The following is a 19,666-nucleotide window of genomic DNA, read 5'->3' on the forward strand; positions in this document are numbered from 1 at the left end:
CATAGGAGAGGCAAGGGAAAAATACATTGGAAAACATGGTTCAGGAACAATAAACAAGCCGGAGGCCTGAAGACTACACGGAAACCTCATGCTTATTAGACAGATTTTTCAAAAAGGAAATTGGGGGCCATTAGACACGGCAAGCATCAAATGACATCACAAAAAATGAAATTCATTATATATTATTAAAAGACAGCAAACAATGAGTTACCAGCTTGCGAGCCATTTCTGAATCAGCTGCCTAAACAGAGTCAGATCACTGATATGTTAGAGGAAAGATCAAAATCAGTACCAAATTAGAGAAAAGAGGAATAAAGTGGGAAGATATGGTGTGCAACTGAGGCAACTCCAATCCAATGTGTTTAAACAAGTTACTGAAAATGGGAAATGGATAGAAGAACCTAGATGAACACTGATTATCGCTATTTCTTAAGAAACTTTAATACACAGTACCAGTCACAATGTTCGATGACTAACTTTAATAGACTCATCTCTTCATAGCAATGCAAGGATCCAAGACAACTCCAAAGGACTCATGATGGAAAAGGCTATCCACATCCAGAAAAGGAATTATGGAGTCTGAATGAAGATCAAAGCATATTATTTGCTCTCTCTCTTTTTTCTTTTTCTTTTTTTTTTGTTTCTTCTTTCTCACGGTTTCTCCCATTGGTTCTAATTCTTCTTTACAATACGACTAATGGGAAAATAGGTTCAATTCAAACGTATATGTAGAGCCTACATCAAATTGCATGCTGTCTTGGAGTGGAGGGAGGGGAGAGATGGAAAGAAAATCTAGAACTTAAAATGAAGCGAATTGTTGAAAACTAAAAATTAATAAATAAATTTTAAAAAAAGAAGAAAACTTAACCACTGTAAATGGCTACAACCATGAAGTGAATTGTTGAAAACCAAAAATTAACAAATAAATTTTTAAAAAAAGAAGAAAACTTAACCACTGTAAATGGCCATGACTGTGAAAAGGAAACTAAAGGACCCTGGAAACCACCTCAGCTAGTAAGCATTTAATCTCTTTGCCAGGTAGAGGGATATGTGGGCAAGGGCCATACTGTTTTAAAACGTAAACTTCTTTATAAAAACTTAAGAAGGAGGATGATATAAGGTTATAAGCAGAATATTATCCCATAAGACATGGAAAAGTAGTAGAGGGAAAAAAAGCAAAGTTTACAGAAAATTTGATGTGAGAACCACCTAAGACAGATCATGTCTACATCTCCAAGGATGAAACATAGAATAACAGATGAAAAATGGAAAACAATTTCTAAAACTTTCTCTAACGAACTCTTCTGATGGAGCCTCCATCACCAGACTCCTAATGTCACAGTACTCAGTGAACTACGAGAAGAAGAGGAAATGGTGCCAAAAGAAAATGAAGATGAAAAGGGCAGCTGGACTAGACCACGCATCCAGAGAAAAGGTCGATGCTGGACGCAACATGACTTCCAGGACGTTGACGGATCAATTCTTTAGACAATTAAGAGAGTTAATGAATGTTCGGGGGGAAAAATCACAAGCTTATTTGTACTTTAAAAAATTCACTCAAAAAATATCTACTATCTTCTCTGTATAAAATCATCATGGGAGCCATCTTCACATAGAGAGGGATCCTTGATGAAGGTATAAAAGGGAACAGACAGGCTTTCACCAATCTATATTCTACAGCAGATCATATCTTTACCATCATAGAACTGACTAAAAGGTATACAGAACACAAGATCCTACTGTGCTTATTATTTATTGACAATCAAAAAGAAAAGGGAGCCATGTGGGGTGGTATGTACAGAGGACTGGCCTCAGGGTCAAGAAGATGACAAATCCTACTCTGAAAACATACTGGCTTCGTGATGGAAAATGCTATCCATATCCAAAGAAAGAACTATGGAATTTGAATGCAGATCGAAGCATAATACTTGCTATTTTTTTTTTCTCTTCTGTTGAGTTTTGTTTCCTCTTTCTGGTGGTTCTTCCTACTGGTTCTAATTTTTACTTACCACATCACTAATCTGAAAATATGGTTAATAAGAATGTACACATATAGCCTATATGAGATCGTGTGCCATCTTGGGGGGGATGGTGGGGAGGAAGGGGGAGAAAAATTTTAAACTCAAAAGAAAAAAAAAAGAAATGTAATCTACCATGAATGCTACATAGCAAATAAAAATTCAAGGGCAGCTTTTCTAACAATAAATTTCAATTTAGATTTTAAAAAAAACCATACTGGCCGCGTGACCTTGAGCAAGTCACTTAGTCAGAGTGTCCCAAGCAATTTTCTAAGACTACAGGTTGCAGAGCAGATACAAATCTACAGTACAATGAGTTCCTCCTCCCCCGCCCACCCCTTGACCACATCTTTTCCAAAGAGACCTGGGAAACATGCCAGATCGCATCCTGATTGGGAAATCCAAGAAAAAAAAAATCACAGTTAAGTCATTTTTCCAGCCCAGGTTAGCACAAGCAGAGGCAGGCGGAAGAAAGGCAGAGAAGTTTGAGGACACTGGGAATGGGGTCTAGCCAGAAAGGCCTCATAGAGCACGGCAGCCCAGGGGGAACGTGCGCACCAGTACAAGACGTCTGAGATCCAGCAGAGAGAAGCCGAAATAAGCTGGCAGCTTTGCTGTTGTCTTTCAAGCTCTGGGTCACAGAATCAGGACTGACTGAGGAGACTCATGCCTGAGGGTGGCATTTCAGGGTGAGGAGTGGTCATGGGTCCTAGGCTATGTACAATGAAGAGCAAGTTCAGGAGCAAGCAGTAGCAGCAGCTATGTGACTTTGACCCCAGGAGGGGTCCAAGGTCTCAGTTCCAGCCTCTGGCCCACTCTGAAGCCTGCAACGGAATAACTAGGGCAGTCACCCCAGACCAAAGTCCACTGGGCTAACGGTGACTGAGTCTAGCAGAAGTCTGCTGGAACTTCAACCAGAGGCAAACCAGAACCAAACCCAAATCAGGAAATTGTGAAGCTCAGACCAGGGGGACAGTGAGCAGACTTTGCCCCATCACTTTGGGAGCCTTGGAAACTTACAAGTTGCCAGGCTAAGCTGTCCCTGACAGTGTTCCTGGAATCACACAACATTCAATTCTCCAAGAAAGCAGAAGCAGTTGGCCTAGACCAGACATTCCCTCCAAAAATGTGCCGAGTCTGGCCCTGACATCAAGTCTGACATCAGGAGGCAGGCTGGAAGAATGAGCAAACAAAAAAAGAATCCCACGAAGAAAGCTATCATTCAAGCCATAAACCCAGAAGACAATGTCTCTGAACCATCTACAAACAAAGCCTCAAAGGAAAGTGTAGCTTAAGCAGAAATTCAACTAGAATTCCTGGAAAAGATGGAGTAACAGTTTCTAAAATGCTTTTATAAATCAAATGAGAGGGTCTAAAGGAAAAAGTTGGAAAAGAAATGAGAGCTATGTTAGGAAGAATTGGAAAGGTAATTAGGAGCTTGGCAAAAAAGGTACAAAACCTGGCCCAAGCAACAAACTCCCTGAAAATTACAATGGACCAAAGAGAAGCTAATTTCATGAAAACAGCAAGAAACATTAAAATGAAGTCAAAAGCCTGGAAAAAAAAAATAGAAGAAAGCATAAGGTATTTCCTAGTGAAAATAACTGACCTCAAAAATGGATGTAGGAAATATGATAATTTAAGAAATAGTGGGGGGCAGCTAGGTGGCGCAATGGATATAGCACCAGCCCTGGAGTCAGGAGGACCTGAGTTCAAATCCAGCCTCAGACACTTGACTGAGCTGCGTGAACCTAAGCAAGTCACTTAACTCCAATTGCCTCACCAAAAAAAAAAAAGAAAGAAAGAAAGAAAAAGAAATAGTAGACTACTTAAAAGCCATGACCAAAAAAAGAGCCTAGAAAAAAATGCAAGAAATCATAAAAGAAAACTGCCCAGATCTCTTAGAACCAGAGGGCAAAGTAGAAAGAGAAAGACTCCACCAGTCACCTCCTAAAAGAAACCCCAAAATGAAAACTTCCAGGAACATCACAGCCAAAATCCAGAGTTTCCATAGCACAGAAAAAAATACTGCAAGCAACCAGAAAGAAAGAATTCAAGTACTGAGGAGCTACAGTCAGTATCACACAGGATTTAGCAGCCACCACATAAAGAAACAGAGATCGTAGAACATAATACTCTAGAAAGCCATGGAACTGGACTTATAGTCAAGATTAACTTAACCAGAAAAACTGAATATAATCTGATAAGAGAAAAAAATGAACCTATGATAAAATACAGGACTTCCAAGCATTCTTGATGAAAAGACCACAGCTGTGTTGTTTAAATGCAAACACAGGAGTCAAAAAATACAAAAAGGTAAACACGAACAACCATAAGGAACCAAACAAGGATAAACTGTTTACATTCTAACCCAGGGGGATGTTACATACGTCCCCTCAGAGTCCTATCATCATCTGGGGGCATAGAGGGAGTCTAATTAGACAGAGGGCCTGGGAGGGGTTTTCTTGTGTCTTGATGATCTTAAAAGAATGGAAAGGGAGGGGAAGAATACACTTGGAGGGAAAGGAAAGTGAGGGAAAATGATCTCACACACAATCAAGGTGTGCAAGTAGCACTCTATACAAACAAGAAGGAAAGGGGTAGGGGGAGCCAGCGATGCCTAAACCTCACTTTTATCTGAGCCAGTTAAAGGAGAGGAACATATACAATGCATATGAAGGGAGAAGGGAAAATAAGAGGAAAGGTAATTAAGAGAGGCATTAGTCCTAAGCAAAACAAACTCTAACCAGAGATATACAAAAACATTTATAGGAGCTCTTTTTGCAGTGACAAAGAACTAGAAACTGAGGGTTGGTGCTCATTAATTCGGAGAATGCATGAACATATCATGGTATATGAATGTGGTAAAATATTACTGTGCTTTAAGAAAAGATGGAGATGGTTTCAAAGAAACCTGGGAAGACTTGTACGAATTAAAGATGAAAAGTGAAGTGAGCAGAACCAGAAGAACAGTGTATATAATGACAACAATATTGTAAGAAACAACCAGCTTCAAAGACTAAGGAACTCTGATCAATGGACCAATGATCAGATTCCAGAGAAGTCATGATGAAACTTACTCCTCACATCCAAACATAGAGGTAAGGAACCCAGAATGCTGAATGAGGCATATTTTTTTGGACACGGCCAATGCAGAAATTCGTTTCGCTTGACAACACGTGTTTGTAAACAGGAGTTTTATTTTTCTTTCTTTCTCAACTGGGAGGAAAGGGAGGTGGGAATGAAGGCAGATTTTTGCTGACTGAAAAAATGTACATACTTTTTAAAGACATAGAAGTATTCAGAAGAAGAAAAAGAGGGTCAGGAAGAGTGAATCAGTTGCCCAGGATCACACAAATAGTACAGAGAGGACTTGAACCCAAGTCTTCTCAGTTCCAAGTCAAGCCATCAATAAACATTTATTAAATATCTACAGTGTGCCCAGCACTCCCCTAGGCACTGGGGATACAAAAAAGAGGTAAAAGACAGACCCTGCTCTTGAGGAGATTGCAAGCACAGCACCCCACCTCCCTCTTTCTCTCACTGAACCAATGACGATGTCCTGCAATTTTGTACTTATCACATTCTAATTTGTATTTTTTTAAAAATCTGTTGTAAGATCTAAGATAGAGATTCTCTCTCACTCAAGCTAAGGTGGCACAGTGGCTGAAGTGTTAGACCCAGAGTCATGAAGACCTGAGTTCAAATCCGGCCTCAGGCACTTACTAGCTGTGTGACCCTAGACAGGTCACTTAACTTCTGCCTGCCTCTGTTTTTCATCTGTAAAATGGGGACAATAATAGTATTTACCTCCCAGGGTGTAGTGAGGATCAAATGAGAGGTTCGTGCTAGCTATCATTAGTACTGTTATTATTGTCCTAGTTTCCACTCTCCTCTTTCAACCAATGGACCACACATACCTGGCCCCAACCAGTAATGCCTCAATTTGTGCCCTGCACATAACATATGTGCTCCTAAAATGGCAGGGAACAGTTTATTTTTGTCTTTGTAATACTCAGCACCTAATACAGTGCCTGGCATACAACAGGTACTTAATAAATGCTTGTTGAATGACAGACAGTGAACACTTAAGAGACATTTCTTGAATAAATGAATGAAGTGACCCAGCCCCTACCCCCCCAAGATTAGAAGCATCACGTCTCTTACCCAAAATATCCATCCACTCTTCCTGGAGGGGGCTTGAAGGCCCCGTCTCTTCAGATGTTGTAGGCTGAGGCTCTGTGGGTCCCTCATTTTGGGCTGTTCCCAGATCCTCCAAGGGGGGCAGCTCACTCAGGTCATCATCATCACCCTCCTCTTCCTCTTCAGTTCCATCTAGGACCTCAAAATCCTCACCCGAATCCAGCTGGGCAGCCCCGGAAGGTGATGGAGAAATAGGGCCTGAGTCTGCAGTGGGGGTCGCAGCTTTAGACGCCATGATTCTTGAAAGATGCTGCTGGTGAGGGACAGGTTTAGAGAGAGAGGGAAGGGTAGCCCAGGGTCAATAAAAGAATACAAAACAGCTTAGGTGGAGAGGTAACCAAGTACAAATCCTCCCACCAAGGCTGTCTCTATCCTTGCATCTTCCCTGGCTGGGACAAGGGGTACTGCAGTGCAGTCAAGTTTCTGAGAGTAAGGGCTGAAGGGGCTTTAGAACACAGTATCAGAGTTGGGAAGAACCTTAGAGGAGGCAGACTGTGTCCACTGTACAGAGCTGGGTAGGAAGCCCAGCTCTGCCATCTGACCCTGGGCAGGTCTTCCTCTACCTCCCTGAGACTCAGTTTCCTCACCTGTAAAAATGAAGGAACTGGATTAGATGGTCCCTAAAGTTCAGCTCTACCCTTCAGTGACCACCAAATCCCTTATATTTTGCAGATTAAAAAAAAGTGAGGTAGAAAGATGGAGAGAAGAATCTGTCCAAAGGCAAAGAGTTGGCCAGTCTGAGGCTGAGCTGGGAACAGACCCCAACAGTCCTGACGCTCCCTGGAGGGCTCTTTCCATTAGGCCATCCTACCCACCCAAGATTGATCACCTTCTCCAGCCCCTATCCTCATGATCGGGGGGAGGGGTTAAGAAGAAAGGCTGCTTGGGGTCTGGCAAGAGATAGAGTTGGGGGCAGGATATGGCCTTCAGGGTGCGTGCTGGACAGCATCTGACAGGTCAAACATTTACCGGATGAGACGACCTCTGCCACTATCTCTGCTGTGGGGATGCGGTATAGAGGTGGGGGGGCGGGACGGAGGACACGAAGAAGCCCCTAAGCCTTCCCTTCAACTGAGAGGCCGGAGGTCAGACCCCTGCTCTATGGAATGGGATGGTGATCACTGAGCTAGTGTGGGGCGAGGGTCTGGGGGCCTGAGGTCCAGCCCCAGCTCTGCCATTGACAACCAACCCGAAAATGACCTTGGTCCCACTCTGGGTCTCAGTCTCCTCCTCTGTGAAATGGGGGTTGGACGAGATGACTCCCGCGGTCCCTCCCCTCCCTAAATCTACGATCCCGTCCAGGGCGATGGACATGCCCACGCCCCCACCCCGACCCACCCGAAGAGGCCATTCCCGCCCCCACCCCCAGCCCCTAGGACCCCCTACAGCCCACCCTGGGCTGGATGGGCAGGGCCAGGACGCCTGGGTCCCTGGGGTAAATGCAGGCCTCCCCACCCCGCGAGGCCAAGGGTGAGCCCAACGGCGGGGCCGGGGTTTCCCCCGGGGGTCCTCCGTCCCCATCCCGGTTCCCAGGCCGCGTCTCCAACCCCCGTCCCGCTTCGGGCTCGAGCAGCCACCCCGCTCCGGCCTCCCCCGCCAGCCCGGGCCCCGGGAGTTACCGAGGTCCCAGCCTGGCTCCCCCGGGGACACGTGGCACCAGCTCGGGACCCCCAGGGCCCTGCGGACCCCCCACCACCCAGCAGCAGCAGCAGCCGCTGCCGGGCCTCGGGAATCAGCTGCTCTAGGCCCGCCCTCCTAGGTGCTCATTGGCTGAGCCTGCCAGGAAGGCTTCCCGGATTGGTTGGCGCGGGTATCGCTCTAGGAGCGAGGACCCGCCTCCTTCCTGCCTTGGTTTCCAAGGTTTTTCAAGCTCTTAAAGGGCCCGAGGCGAAATGCGCGGGTGCGGAGGTCACGTCCAAGGCCAGGGCCTGGAGGGCGGGGCCAGGATTCATCCGGAGCTGAGCTGGAGTCAACTCCCACAGGCTCAGAGAGCCGGCAGTTAAATAAATATACCGCGAAGGCGTTCACATCTCGGAAATGGGCAAACGCAGCAAGCCAGCTCTTGACTTATGGTTATGTTAACTACCTGGCTTCTAGAAAGTGATGGAGAACATGTTAATAACTCAAACTTAAGGGTGTCCTGCAATTCCTCCCCTCTACACACACCCCCTCACCCCACCTTACCCCCACCCCACCCCGGCAGAGCGCTTTGTTAAACATTTACCTGCGTATCCCTGACCGTGTGTGAACCTCTTGGAGCGGTGTGGCTCCAGGTAGTTAGCAAAAGTGATTTCTGAATCCTTGGACGAAAAGCTGTGCCGGATTTTGACGCCCCACCCTCTCTGTGCCTTAGTTTCCCCATCTGCAAAACTCCGCTGACAAGGACCTAACCACATGAAATCATATGTGTATATATGAAATTTCATGTAATATGTATTCTATAATTTCATTTCACATATCTAATGAAATATATGATAAATGCATGAAATATACACATAAATGCATTACATATATACACATGAACGTATGAAACATATGAACATATTTGAAATCTATCCAGATCACTTTTTGTTTTAAATGAAATTGGCAGATTACTCTATAGCAACACTTAAGAATAAGTGGAATGGAAATAGCTTAACCTTCTGGGGCCACCACTCTTCCTAGTCCCTTCCCCCACTTCCACTTGCCCAGGGAGTAAAGATTATGCATTTAGAGGCAGAAAGGACTTTAGACTCCATGTAATCTAACCTCCTCCTTTTACAGCCCTAGAGGAATGAAGTGAATTAATCAAATGCACTTATGTAACCAAGTTATCTATGTTTGTGCATCATGAGGTCAAGGACCGCTTCTCTGTTTTTCTTTTTCCTCTAGTAAAAATGTTTATTTATACTTTTTAAAAATATCAGAATCATTTCCCAACATGCTACACCTGTGCCCCACCCCTACTCCCAGCCTCCTCCTTTGTAAGCAAGAGAATTTTGAGCAAAACCCAGCTGACAAGGACACACAACATTCCTCTCCTCTTGACCTAGAGACAAAAGCATGTTTCCTCCTCTTTTCTCTGGGACCAAGAGTTTTGATCAGCCCATGGGATAGAAGATATTAAGGAAGAAGATGAAGGTGAGAACTTGGTTGAAAATGAATGGTTTTTAGCAGAACCATATTGAAAAAGAAGAAATTATTAAAAAAAAAAAAAGGCAAGGAGAAGCTAGGTGGCACTAAGGATAGAGCACTGGCCCAGGAGTCAGGAGGACCTGAGTTCAAATGTGACCTCAGACATTTGCTAGCTGTGTGACCCTGGGCAAATCACTTAACCCTAATTCCCTCAAAAAAAAAAAAAGTAACAAGATAACAATTTTTGTTTGATTTCATCATGTTACTGGAAGGAATGCTCTCTGATGAGCCATTATTTTGCAATTTAGAGTCTTAGAGTTACCTACAACTCTTTCTTTTTTAATTTTTTTGTTAACAAGAGAATGACTCTCTGAGTAAGGGAAAGAGGGGCAGCTAGGTGGTTCAGGGAGTAGAGCTCTGGACGTGGAGTCAGGAAGACCTGAGTTCAAATTCAGCCTCAGACCCCAATTAGCTGTTTGACCCTGAGCAAGTAACTGCTATGTGCCTCAGTTTCCTAATCTGTAAAATGTGTTGGAGAAGAAATGGCAAACCACTCCAGCATCTTTGACAAGATTTGGAAACCATGGCCAGGAGAGGTAAATGAGTTGCCAAAAGTCGCACAGGTAGCAGAGCCATGATTTAAACACAGTCTCTCTGACTCCAGAACTGTTGCTTTTACAAGCACAGGATTTTAGACTTGGAAAGGACCTCAGGACCAAGCCATGCTCCAAAGGAATACTCAATAATCAATCAATAAACATTTTTTTTTTATGATTGGCCATGCACATTTAATATTTTATTTTTCCCCAATTACATGTGAAAACAATTTTAATATTCTTTTTTTTTTTCAAATTTTGAGTTCCAAATTCTCTCCCTCCCTTGTCCTTTCCCCCTCATTGAGAAGGCAAGCAATTTGACGTAGGTTATACATGTGTAGTCATGCAAAACACATTTCCATGTAAGTCATTCTGTGAAAGAAAACACAGACAAGAAAAATGAAGTAAAGAAAAAGGATGTTTCAATCTGCATTCAGACTCCACTGGTTCTTTCTCTGGAGATGGACAGCACCTTTCAGTATAAGTCTTTCAGAATTGTCTGAGATCATTGCAATAAACATTTATTAAGCACCTACTACATGCCAGGCACTGTGCTAAAAGCTGTGGATACAAAAAGAGGCCAAAGTCCTTGCCCTCAAGGATCTCACAATCTAATAGGGGAAACAACAAACAAATATATACAAACAAGCCATATATAGGATAAATGGAAATAATTAAGAGAGGGAAGGCACTAGAATTAAGAGAGGTTATATAACACATATATAAGCTGTGGTCTTCTAGTCTCTGATCAAAGACCTCCAAGGAAAGGAATCACACCACATCCCCAGACAAATCATTCTACTTCCGGACAGCTCTTCTGTAAAGTTTTTTCTCTCATCAAGACTGAATCTGCCTCTTTCCAACCTCTGACTCATTGCTCCTGATTCTGCTGTCTGGCGGGCAAACAGAAAAACTTAATTCCTCCAGGATGAAAGATCTCTTTGTCCTCAGGTTTCTCCTAGAGGCCTGGACTTGCCCCTCTCACATTCTGCTTTGGATCTTTGATGACTGTATATGCTATGGTCCACAGTCCTTCCCCACCCCACCCCACTAGGTTATAAGCTCCTTGAGGGTAGAAGGACTTGTGTTATTTTTCACCTTTGTCTCTCCTAAAAACATGCCTGGCCTATTCTATTTTTGGTCTAGCCAAGGGTGGGGAACCTTCCGCCTCCAGGTACCTCTTTCCATTGGATATGGGGACAAGGTAGAATGGGATTAGAGAACAACTCAGATGAACCCAGTTGACTTTTCTCTCTACCTCCTTTACACCTTCTTTCCAGAATCCCCAAACTGAGCACTAGGGAGGTCTGGGAATCCCTAGACCACAGCTTCTTCCCCCAAGTGTGAGTCTGCAAAGTTGGTTCTCCTGAGCACCATCTGATTAGATCCTTCCTTTGCCTGGTATCCACCCCAAGTGGAGAGCTGGGATCACTGAATGGCTCCCAGCTTGCTTTGAATATCGAGTCCAAATTCCTTAAATAGCAAGGTCTTTAAGATTCTCAAGCACCCAGGACCACCCTCCCTTTATAACCTTACTGTGGTACTCCACGCTCCAACCCAACTAGAGCCATTACTCCTGTGTGGTGTCATGGAAAAGAACATATAGGATATATTGGGATATATTGGATATAGAAACTTGACTTGGTTTTGAATCTCTGCTCTGCTCCTTGCTAGCCCTGTGAAGTTTCCCAAATCATTTCTAGTTCCTGGGACTCAGTTTTCTCATTTGTAAAATGAGTGAATTGAACTTTCTTGTTTCTATGGTCCTTTCTACCATTGAATCCTAATGTCCTATGACCATGCACAATTTCTGTCACAGATCAATCTCTCCTAATATCTGCAATGTTCCCTTACACCCAAAGAATCCTTCTCTCTGTGGTCACCTACCCTTCAAGGCCCTTTCCCCTTAGATATCAAATGCTGCTTGGTTATGTTAGAGGTAGTTTATGGTGCAGTAGATAGAGCACTGGAGAAAGGGAGACCTGGATTCATATCTGGTCTCAGACACTTCCTAGCTGTGTGATCCAAGGCAAGTCACCCAACTTCTGTTTGCCTCAGTTTCCTCAAATGTAAAATGGGGATAATAATAGCATCTACCTCCTAAGGTAGATTTTGAGGACCAAATGAGATAATAATAGTTGTTATTGTTGTGGAAAAAAAAAATCACTTAGCACAATGCTGGCATATAATAGGCTCTATAGAAATGCTTTGTCCCATGGGGCAGTTAGGCAGCCCAGTGGATAGAGCACAGGCCCTGGATTCAGGAGGACCTGAGTTCAAATCCAGCCTCAGACACATAACATTTAACTAGCTGTGTGACCCTGGGCAAGTCACTTAACCCCATTGCCTAGCCAAAAAAAATGCTTTGTCCCCCCATGCCTCCCCCTTATTTAACACTGATGATAAAATGATAGCTGACATTGTATTATATTATATAGATACATATATATATATAATGTCAGCTATCATATATATATATAATATGAGGCTTACAAAGAGCTATATATATGTAGGATGTTTACTCTAATACACTTATGCATGCCTTGGTATTACCCTTTCTTTTATTACATTGTGAGAGAAGACTGGCCTTTGAGGGCACAGATGCAACATAACATTCCTTGATTCCAACCCAGTGTTGAGGCTCTTAGTAAGCTCTCTTCTGGAACATTCATCCTTCAGAGCATGTGCAAATATTCTCCAACTGTTTTCTGTCAGCTTATTGTATGATGAGAAGCCTTTTAATTGACTACTGAGTCACAACCAAGTGTCTGTAGAGAAGTCATACACAGATGGAATCTCTTTCTCTCCCTGGTGGCTTTTAAGGGAGGAAGAGAAATTGCCAGTTGCCACATGGCTATGAACACACCGTGCTGCTGCTATTTCTTCTGTCATCTGATAGAAGTGTCTTGAGGGTAGGGACTGTTTCACTTTTTCATATTTGTATTTCCATCACCTGGCACAGCACCGGGCATGTAAGTTGTTGTTCATCCTTTGTTTTTGATGTCCTGACTCATGTGAATTGGATTTAAGTGGGCAGAGCTGCACAAAATCATCAGCCCTCCTCTTTCTTCCAGAGTCATTAAAGCCCTGTGGCAAGACAAAAGTCAAGAGGACTGGCGATATCCCAGGACACAGTGGATGACCCTGGCGTCTTTGATGTTTGCCCAAGCTCTAAGCGCTCCACTGTGCCTACTTCAGCCACCTTCATGGCTGTTGGAATAAATTGTTCTCATTTGCCCATTCTGCCAGAAGTCTTTATATGCTTGGGGTAGACATCCCCCTAACTCGCAGACAGGTCTGATGCCTGTTGGTTGCCCTCAACCTGGTATAGCCTGTCTGCCAAGATGGTTTTACCAGGGTGTGGCCATTGTGCATGCTGCAGCTTTTTGGAGCCACAGGTGGGAGAGTTGGAAAGGAGGAGACCAAAAGTGGATGAGCAGCCCTGAAAAGGGCTCAGCAAAGCCCTCACACCAGAGGTGCTAGTCCTCCTGAACACCCCAGTGAATTGATTAGGGAGAGATAAAAGGAGTGTACCCCACACACCAGATATTAGGGAAATGTTTATACTTTTGTTCTTGTACAAAGTAATTATCCCTTTGTAAAAGCTAGTCAGCATACATTAATTAAATGATCTGATGGCTAACAGTGGAACATACCAGAATGGGGGCTTTAAGCCTTTAGTTTAAAAAAAAAGACATATCCTTGGGACCCTGGGCAAGTCACTTAACCCCAACTGCCTAAAAAAAAAAGACATATCCTGACCCCTCAAGGGTTCCCCTGGAACCCTGGGTGAGGAGATGTAGCCAGACCTTGGTCTAAGAGAGTGAGTCATGTCTGACAGCCAATCATGTAGTTACAGAGTGTTAAAAGTAAGGCTTAGGATTAACCAGGTGGGAATTTTCCTTTTCAGAAAGAAACAGCACAATGAGGAAATAGAGGCAGAGGGATCCTACTAGGCCATGTCCTGCGTCATCCCCACAACCTTTCCCAGGCACAGATATCCACCTTTAAGCAGTACTGCAGCATGGGCCATTTTCTACTATTAGCTTTATGACAATTCAGACAACTATCCTGGTAATCAAAGCTCAAAACAAATTACAGTCCCAGGAATTTTTTACCTTAAATAGTAAAATTTCACTAACCTCAACTTAGGGCTTGAATATCTTTCCTGATGTTTCCCTAGCAGTTAACATTTCTTTAAACCTTTACTTATAAATCAAAACTACTCATATTCGGGGCAGCTAGGTGGTACAGTGGATAGAGCTCTGGCCTTGGAGTCAGGAGGACCTGAGTTCAAATCTGGCCTCACACACTTGACACTTACTAGCTGTGTGACCCTGGGCAAGTCACTTAACCCTGATTGCCTCATCAAAACAAAAACAAAAAAAAAACTACCAATATTCTGGGGCTTCAGACATACAGCAAATACCTAATAGTTGACTCATCATTAATATGTTGAAGCTACATCTTTGTACACTTTCATAATAGCCAAGATTTTCAAATGAAAATCTGCTATTGTAATAAATATTACTATCTATTTTATAACTAAATATGCCTCATTACATTTTTAACAGTTTTCAAGAATCCAATTTTTTATCACATCCTTTTAAAAGCCCAATTCATGCGTAACAGCATCCGAATTAAAAGGGAAGTTTTTGTCTAATAGCATTTCTGTTTTGCAATAGTCTCTCAAATTTCACAATATAAATTTAGAAATACAATAATAGCACAAACAATAAACTTCAGATGACATCAATTGCATTCCCAAATTATTACATATAAAAATAATTATTTTTATTATCTTTAATATTTTAAAACCATTTTAGAGTTCTCACACAATCACATTCAATTAAAGAAATAATAACAATTACAAATCAGGAAACTAGGGCAGGTAAAGATAAGATAACTTGCCTAAGATTACATAGCTAATAAGTTTTTGCAACTGTAACAGAGAATGGTAGGCTTACCAACGGCAGAGGCTGGCTGGCTCCCTCACTTCATGCTGACCCTCTAGGCACTGCCAGGGGCACCTGGACCCTCCCAGACAGCAGTTGGGTGGGACCTGCCAAGGACCAGGCTGCCTTGGAGACACCAACTGACTGGACATTGGGAGGTATGGCAGAGGGCATTGCCTAGGGCCTGAGGTAGCTGGTAGTTCCAGGTGGCAGGGCTCAGGCAATGCTGACTGTGGGGCCTGACCCTCTCCACCCAGCTGCAACAGCCACTTGCAGCTGCTGGGGCAGGATGGGCAGGATGTACTGTTTCCCTACAATTCTCCAGCATTCTCTTTTCTAAATCTGATCTGAGATGAGAGGGTTAATGGAATAAAAGGGAAAGGGTCTCTGAACTAGGGGGTGGAGGGATTAATAAGAGATGACCTTAAAGTGAAAACCATTTACCTAATTTTTTCTTTGCTTTCCTCATTCTGGAATTTCTACCAACTAGTTTTTCCTTCATTACCCTAGAACAATGAAAATATTAATCTCGCCAATTACTTACAAAAAAAAACTTTTAAAAACTTTTATAAGATTTGATCCTCATTTTTCCTTAAAAGAAATCCTACAAAGTAGAACCTCAAAACTTACTAAGATATTTCAGAAGGGAGTGAGTTTCTGTAATTACTTCAAAGTCTCAGGAGTCTCTTCTGCAATCTTAAAAATGACTAATTTCCAAATTCCTTAATCATTAATTTCCAAATCTCCAGGAATTTGTTAAAATATTTTTTAGCAGTTCTACAACTTTGATTATCTGACTTTATTTCTGTAGTTCCATTTTGGCCAGTGTTACAATGACAGAAAAAAGTGGCTAATGGGCTTTTCCTCTTTTCTTTTAACCTAATCTCCTGCAGAAAGCCTAAGGTGGGAGTTAGTACTGCTTACTGGGACAACTACTACAGCTATGACAAAATAACAAGAAAGTTTTTTAATCTTTCCCAATGTTTCTCATTAATCTTTCCACAGTCTTAGAAGTGTTTTGTTTTGTTTTGTTTTTGACTGGCTGCATTTTAAATCTTTCAAGGTAACAGAATCTAGGTCACAGCACAAACACGACCTAGACATTTTACAAACACAGAGACACAGACACAGACAAAATGATAAGACAAATACAACCAACAAAGAGCACAAATCTAATTTTACCTGATTGACCAGGGACATGCAGGGAAAAAAAATCTAGAAGCACTCACAGAAACCAGAAAGACCAAATTACAGAGGTGTCCCTTTCACTAACTGAACTCTCTTAGCCTGCAGGGGAAAGCACGAAGCTGGAACAGAGGCAGGTAAGAGCTTGCTGGCTAGGGGGGTGGAGGGCACACCAAGCACTGAAGTGTACAGAAAAAAAATCAGAAGCACATAGCAGCAAATTTTACCAGAGGCACGCAGAGAAACCATAGGATATTCTTACCAGAACTGGGTCAAGGAAGATGCCCTGGAGTTTTCCTCACAAAGAAAGGCAAGCTTAATCAAAGGTTGAGCTGGGATTGGAGCAGAAACAAAGGACAGAGGAATCACCAGATGAGGGGGGGTCAGACTCCTGAGAATAAATCTCCAGTGGTGCCTAGTCTACTCCCACTAGTACTGGAAAGTCTATTTGGCCTTATTCTGTGTCCAATCCCACTTCTGACACCAATTAATGTCAACTGGACCAGAACCGGCCAGCCTCTAACCTGTGGCTAGCTGGAGCTGCACGAAGCAGGCTAGAGACAGGAAAGTCAGGACACAAACAGAAGTTTAATTAATTTCAGAGTGAGGAAAATGGCATTTGCAAATGGAAGCTTTCCCCTCCCAAGAAGGAGGGCTTAACGTTAATGATGTTGGGGCCACTTATACACATGGAAGGGGTTGGACCACAACACAATTATTCTTAGGTCTTGAGACAGTTCTCACGATTGGCATTTCTTGGGATAATATAAGTTCTTGGGGTCAGTGTTAATAGTCATTATCTCAAGTCTTGGGGGTTGTAATTACTTAATGGAGTATAGAAACAGAGTTCTGTGACTAGAACAGGAGTGCAGTACCTGGCTGTTACAAGGAACGGGGATTGTGAACATGTGATGGGTGTCCCTGGGAAATAGGGGGAGCTAAATACCTCAGTGAACATCTGGTGCTGATCCAAGCAACACACTTTGCTAAAGGGTGACATCATCCAGAGTGCAAAGGATTATTGTTATGCCAAGCTCAGGGCACGGCTTACTTGCTAACTGTGGGAAGCAGGGTATCTCCAAAATATTTTGATACTTTAGAGATTCAGACACTTCTCCAGAATTTCATTGGCCACTGAGGTCATGAACTGTGTTTGAAGACTTCTGGGATTGTTCTCAGAGAGTTCTGGAAGAAAAGCACCAGAATAAGGAGGAGGAAGCTGTGACCCAGAGGCAGTTAGTGCACACCTCTATCTTGAGGCCATGTGGACTTTGCAGAATTAAGTAGTTAGCATTGGATTCATACATTTTGGCTCTTTTCTTTAAAGACTGAAAAAAGTGGTTGCTGTTAGTATGGAAATGGCTGCTCAGTTTGTGGCTGAACAGTTCAATTAAGATGAGTGAGAACGACTATGACCAGAGAATGGTCAGCCTATTGGACCAGGATGGGTGAGATGATCATCTTGCTACCCCCAAAGACCATTCTTCTTTCCACTGTTCTGAGCCCAGAAGGCAGCTGCCCTTAGTTTCAACATACTTCCAAAATTAATGCCTCATTAAAATAAAGAATAAATTTAACAAATATTAATACTATAACCACTACAACAAATTAAACATTAATATAATATTAAATATAAAATAACATTTTATTCTCATAGACAGTCTGACCAGTTTTTGTGACTATATACATAAAAGAAACTATATAAATACAACACATGTTTCCCCTACCCTGTGAGTGGAAGGAGTTAATTTGGGAAAGCCCTGGTTCCTGCAGCAGCTGGCTATGCCTGGTCAACATACACCCACAAGGATTGCCCTTTCCCCACTTTGACTTTTGTCCATTCCTTTGCCACTGTTGAGTGTTATATAGTCTAACCCTGATTTGTAATTTGATGTTAGCCTCACTGGTAGAGTTTGGGGTGTTACACAATCTGGAGAAAGTTGGAAGTACCATCCAGTGCTAAGTGTGAGGCTGGAAAATGGGGAGGGGACTGACTAATGGGAGTTTGTTTCCCTGGGAGATTAGCGGTTTGGTGGAATTCCCTTTGACAGTTTTTAAGTCACATCAAGATGATGAATAGGAGGGACAATAGCAGAGATATTTTAATCCGAGCCATCATTTCCCTATGCCATATGTATATGGAACATTCTTGGGTTTTTAATTTTGGTCTACGTTTTCTTTTACAACATGACTAATATGGAAATATGTTTTTCATGACTACACATGTATAACCTATATCAGATTGCTTACCTTCTCAATGAGGAGTTAGGGAGGGAGGGAGGGGGGGAATTTGTAGCTCAATTTTAAAAACGAATGTTGAAAAACTGTTTTTACTAAATAAATACTAAATAAATAAAGGGGAAAAATAAAGTACAACCTTCCATGAGAACTCTTCCCTAGTCTTCCTTAATCTTAGTGCCTTTCCTCTAAGATTATCCCTAATCTATCTGACAGACAGACAGATAGATAGATATAGATATCTTGTTTGAACATAGTTGTTTATATATTGTCTCACCCATTGGACTGTGAGCTCCTTAAAGGTAGGGACCATATTTTTGCCTTTCTTTGTGTCCCTGGCACTTAGCACAGGACCTGGCACATTGTAGGTGCTTATTAAATGACTGTTGACTGTCTAACTGGTAACCCACCCCCCATATCTCTTGACTCCTAGACCTGCACCCCTGAGACTAAGTAGACTACTACAATGCAATCCTTTTCTTCCTAGTTGAGCTGATATTTCACAACACTCTTAGGTCAGAGCATGCCCTTTCCTCTTGTATATTCTGTTACTTAAACTAATTCGTATGGCTTCCCCGTGAATGTTTTGCTGTTTGCTTTGATAAATGTGTTTACGTACTATCCAGGATTGTCTTTTGTGCAATAAGAGTATAATGAGGAGGGAAAGCTAAGCTGCCCCAAATTAAGCTGTTACCCCCTAGGTCTGGGGTAGAACTACTTCTCCCTCCTCTTGCTTCCCCAAGGAACCAGGGAAACCCCTCAAAAGAATCATACCCTAGACTGCAAATATCTGATGTTTGATAGATGTAATTCCAAGTCCCATACCATCTTGGAAGATGAGTGAGTGTCCATGACCAGCTTTTCTGTCTTCCTAATCTCTACAAAGGTGGAGATGTTTTTCTGAAACATGGTGTGACATAAGACATTCCAGATGTGTCTGTAAGTTCCCGCTCCATAGGCCATACATGCACATTTTAGTCAGCTAGCCAAACAGAGGACTTTAGTATTTGATTCTCACTCCACTTTGCATGTTGCTCTGCTTGGCTTCCATTACCCAGAACAAGAAATCTCTGCGCTGAGTGCCCTCTGGTGTCCTATCCTGCACTACCACCCCTTCCTGCTTCCTTTTGTGTATTGTATCCCCCTTTAGATTGGAAGCTCCTTGAGGGCAGAGACTGTCTTTCTTTTTATTAGTTTTATCTCCAGTACTTAGCACGGTGTCTGTGTATTGTTCAGTTGCTTTCAGTTGTGTTCAACTTCTCCTGACCCCATTTTGAGTTTTCTTGGCAGAGATGCTGGAGTGGTTTGCCATTTTCTTCTCCAGCTCATTTTACAGTTGAGGAACTGAGGCAGATAG

At 42.7% G+C, this 19,666-nt stretch overlaps 1 protein-coding gene across 2 annotated transcripts in view; it reads right to left on the minus strand.

Annotated features, from left to right (window-relative positions):
* The window catches only part of FKBP8 (FKBP prolyl isomerase 8), a 29,103-nt gene extending 21,151 nt beyond the window's left edge, over positions 1 to 7,952 (minus strand). The window contains exons 1-2 of one of the 2 annotated variants that reach the window (XM_027853147.1): positions 7,841 to 7,952; positions 6,186 to 6,471 (exon numbers count right to left, since the gene is read on the minus strand). In XM_027853147.1, coding sequence (XP_027708948.1) covers positions 6,186 to 6,456 — 271 coding nt within the window. In that variant the 5' untranslated portion in view covers positions 6,457 to 6,471; positions 7,841 to 7,952. Of the gene's footprint in view, positions 1 to 6,185; positions 6,475 to 7,840 lie in introns of both variants that reach the window. The other variant, XM_027853148.1, reaches the window with a different exon arrangement.
* Positions 7,953 to 19,666: the final 11,714 nt, after the last annotated feature.

Source organism: Vombatus ursinus, unplaced genomic scaffold (genome assembly GCF_900497805.2).
Source record: "Vombatus ursinus unplaced genomic scaffold, bare-nosed wombat genome assembly UNPS02009918.1, whole genome shotgun sequence".
NCBI classification, from domain to species: Eukaryota; Metazoa; Chordata; class Mammalia; order Diprotodontia; family Vombatidae; genus Vombatus; species Vombatus ursinus.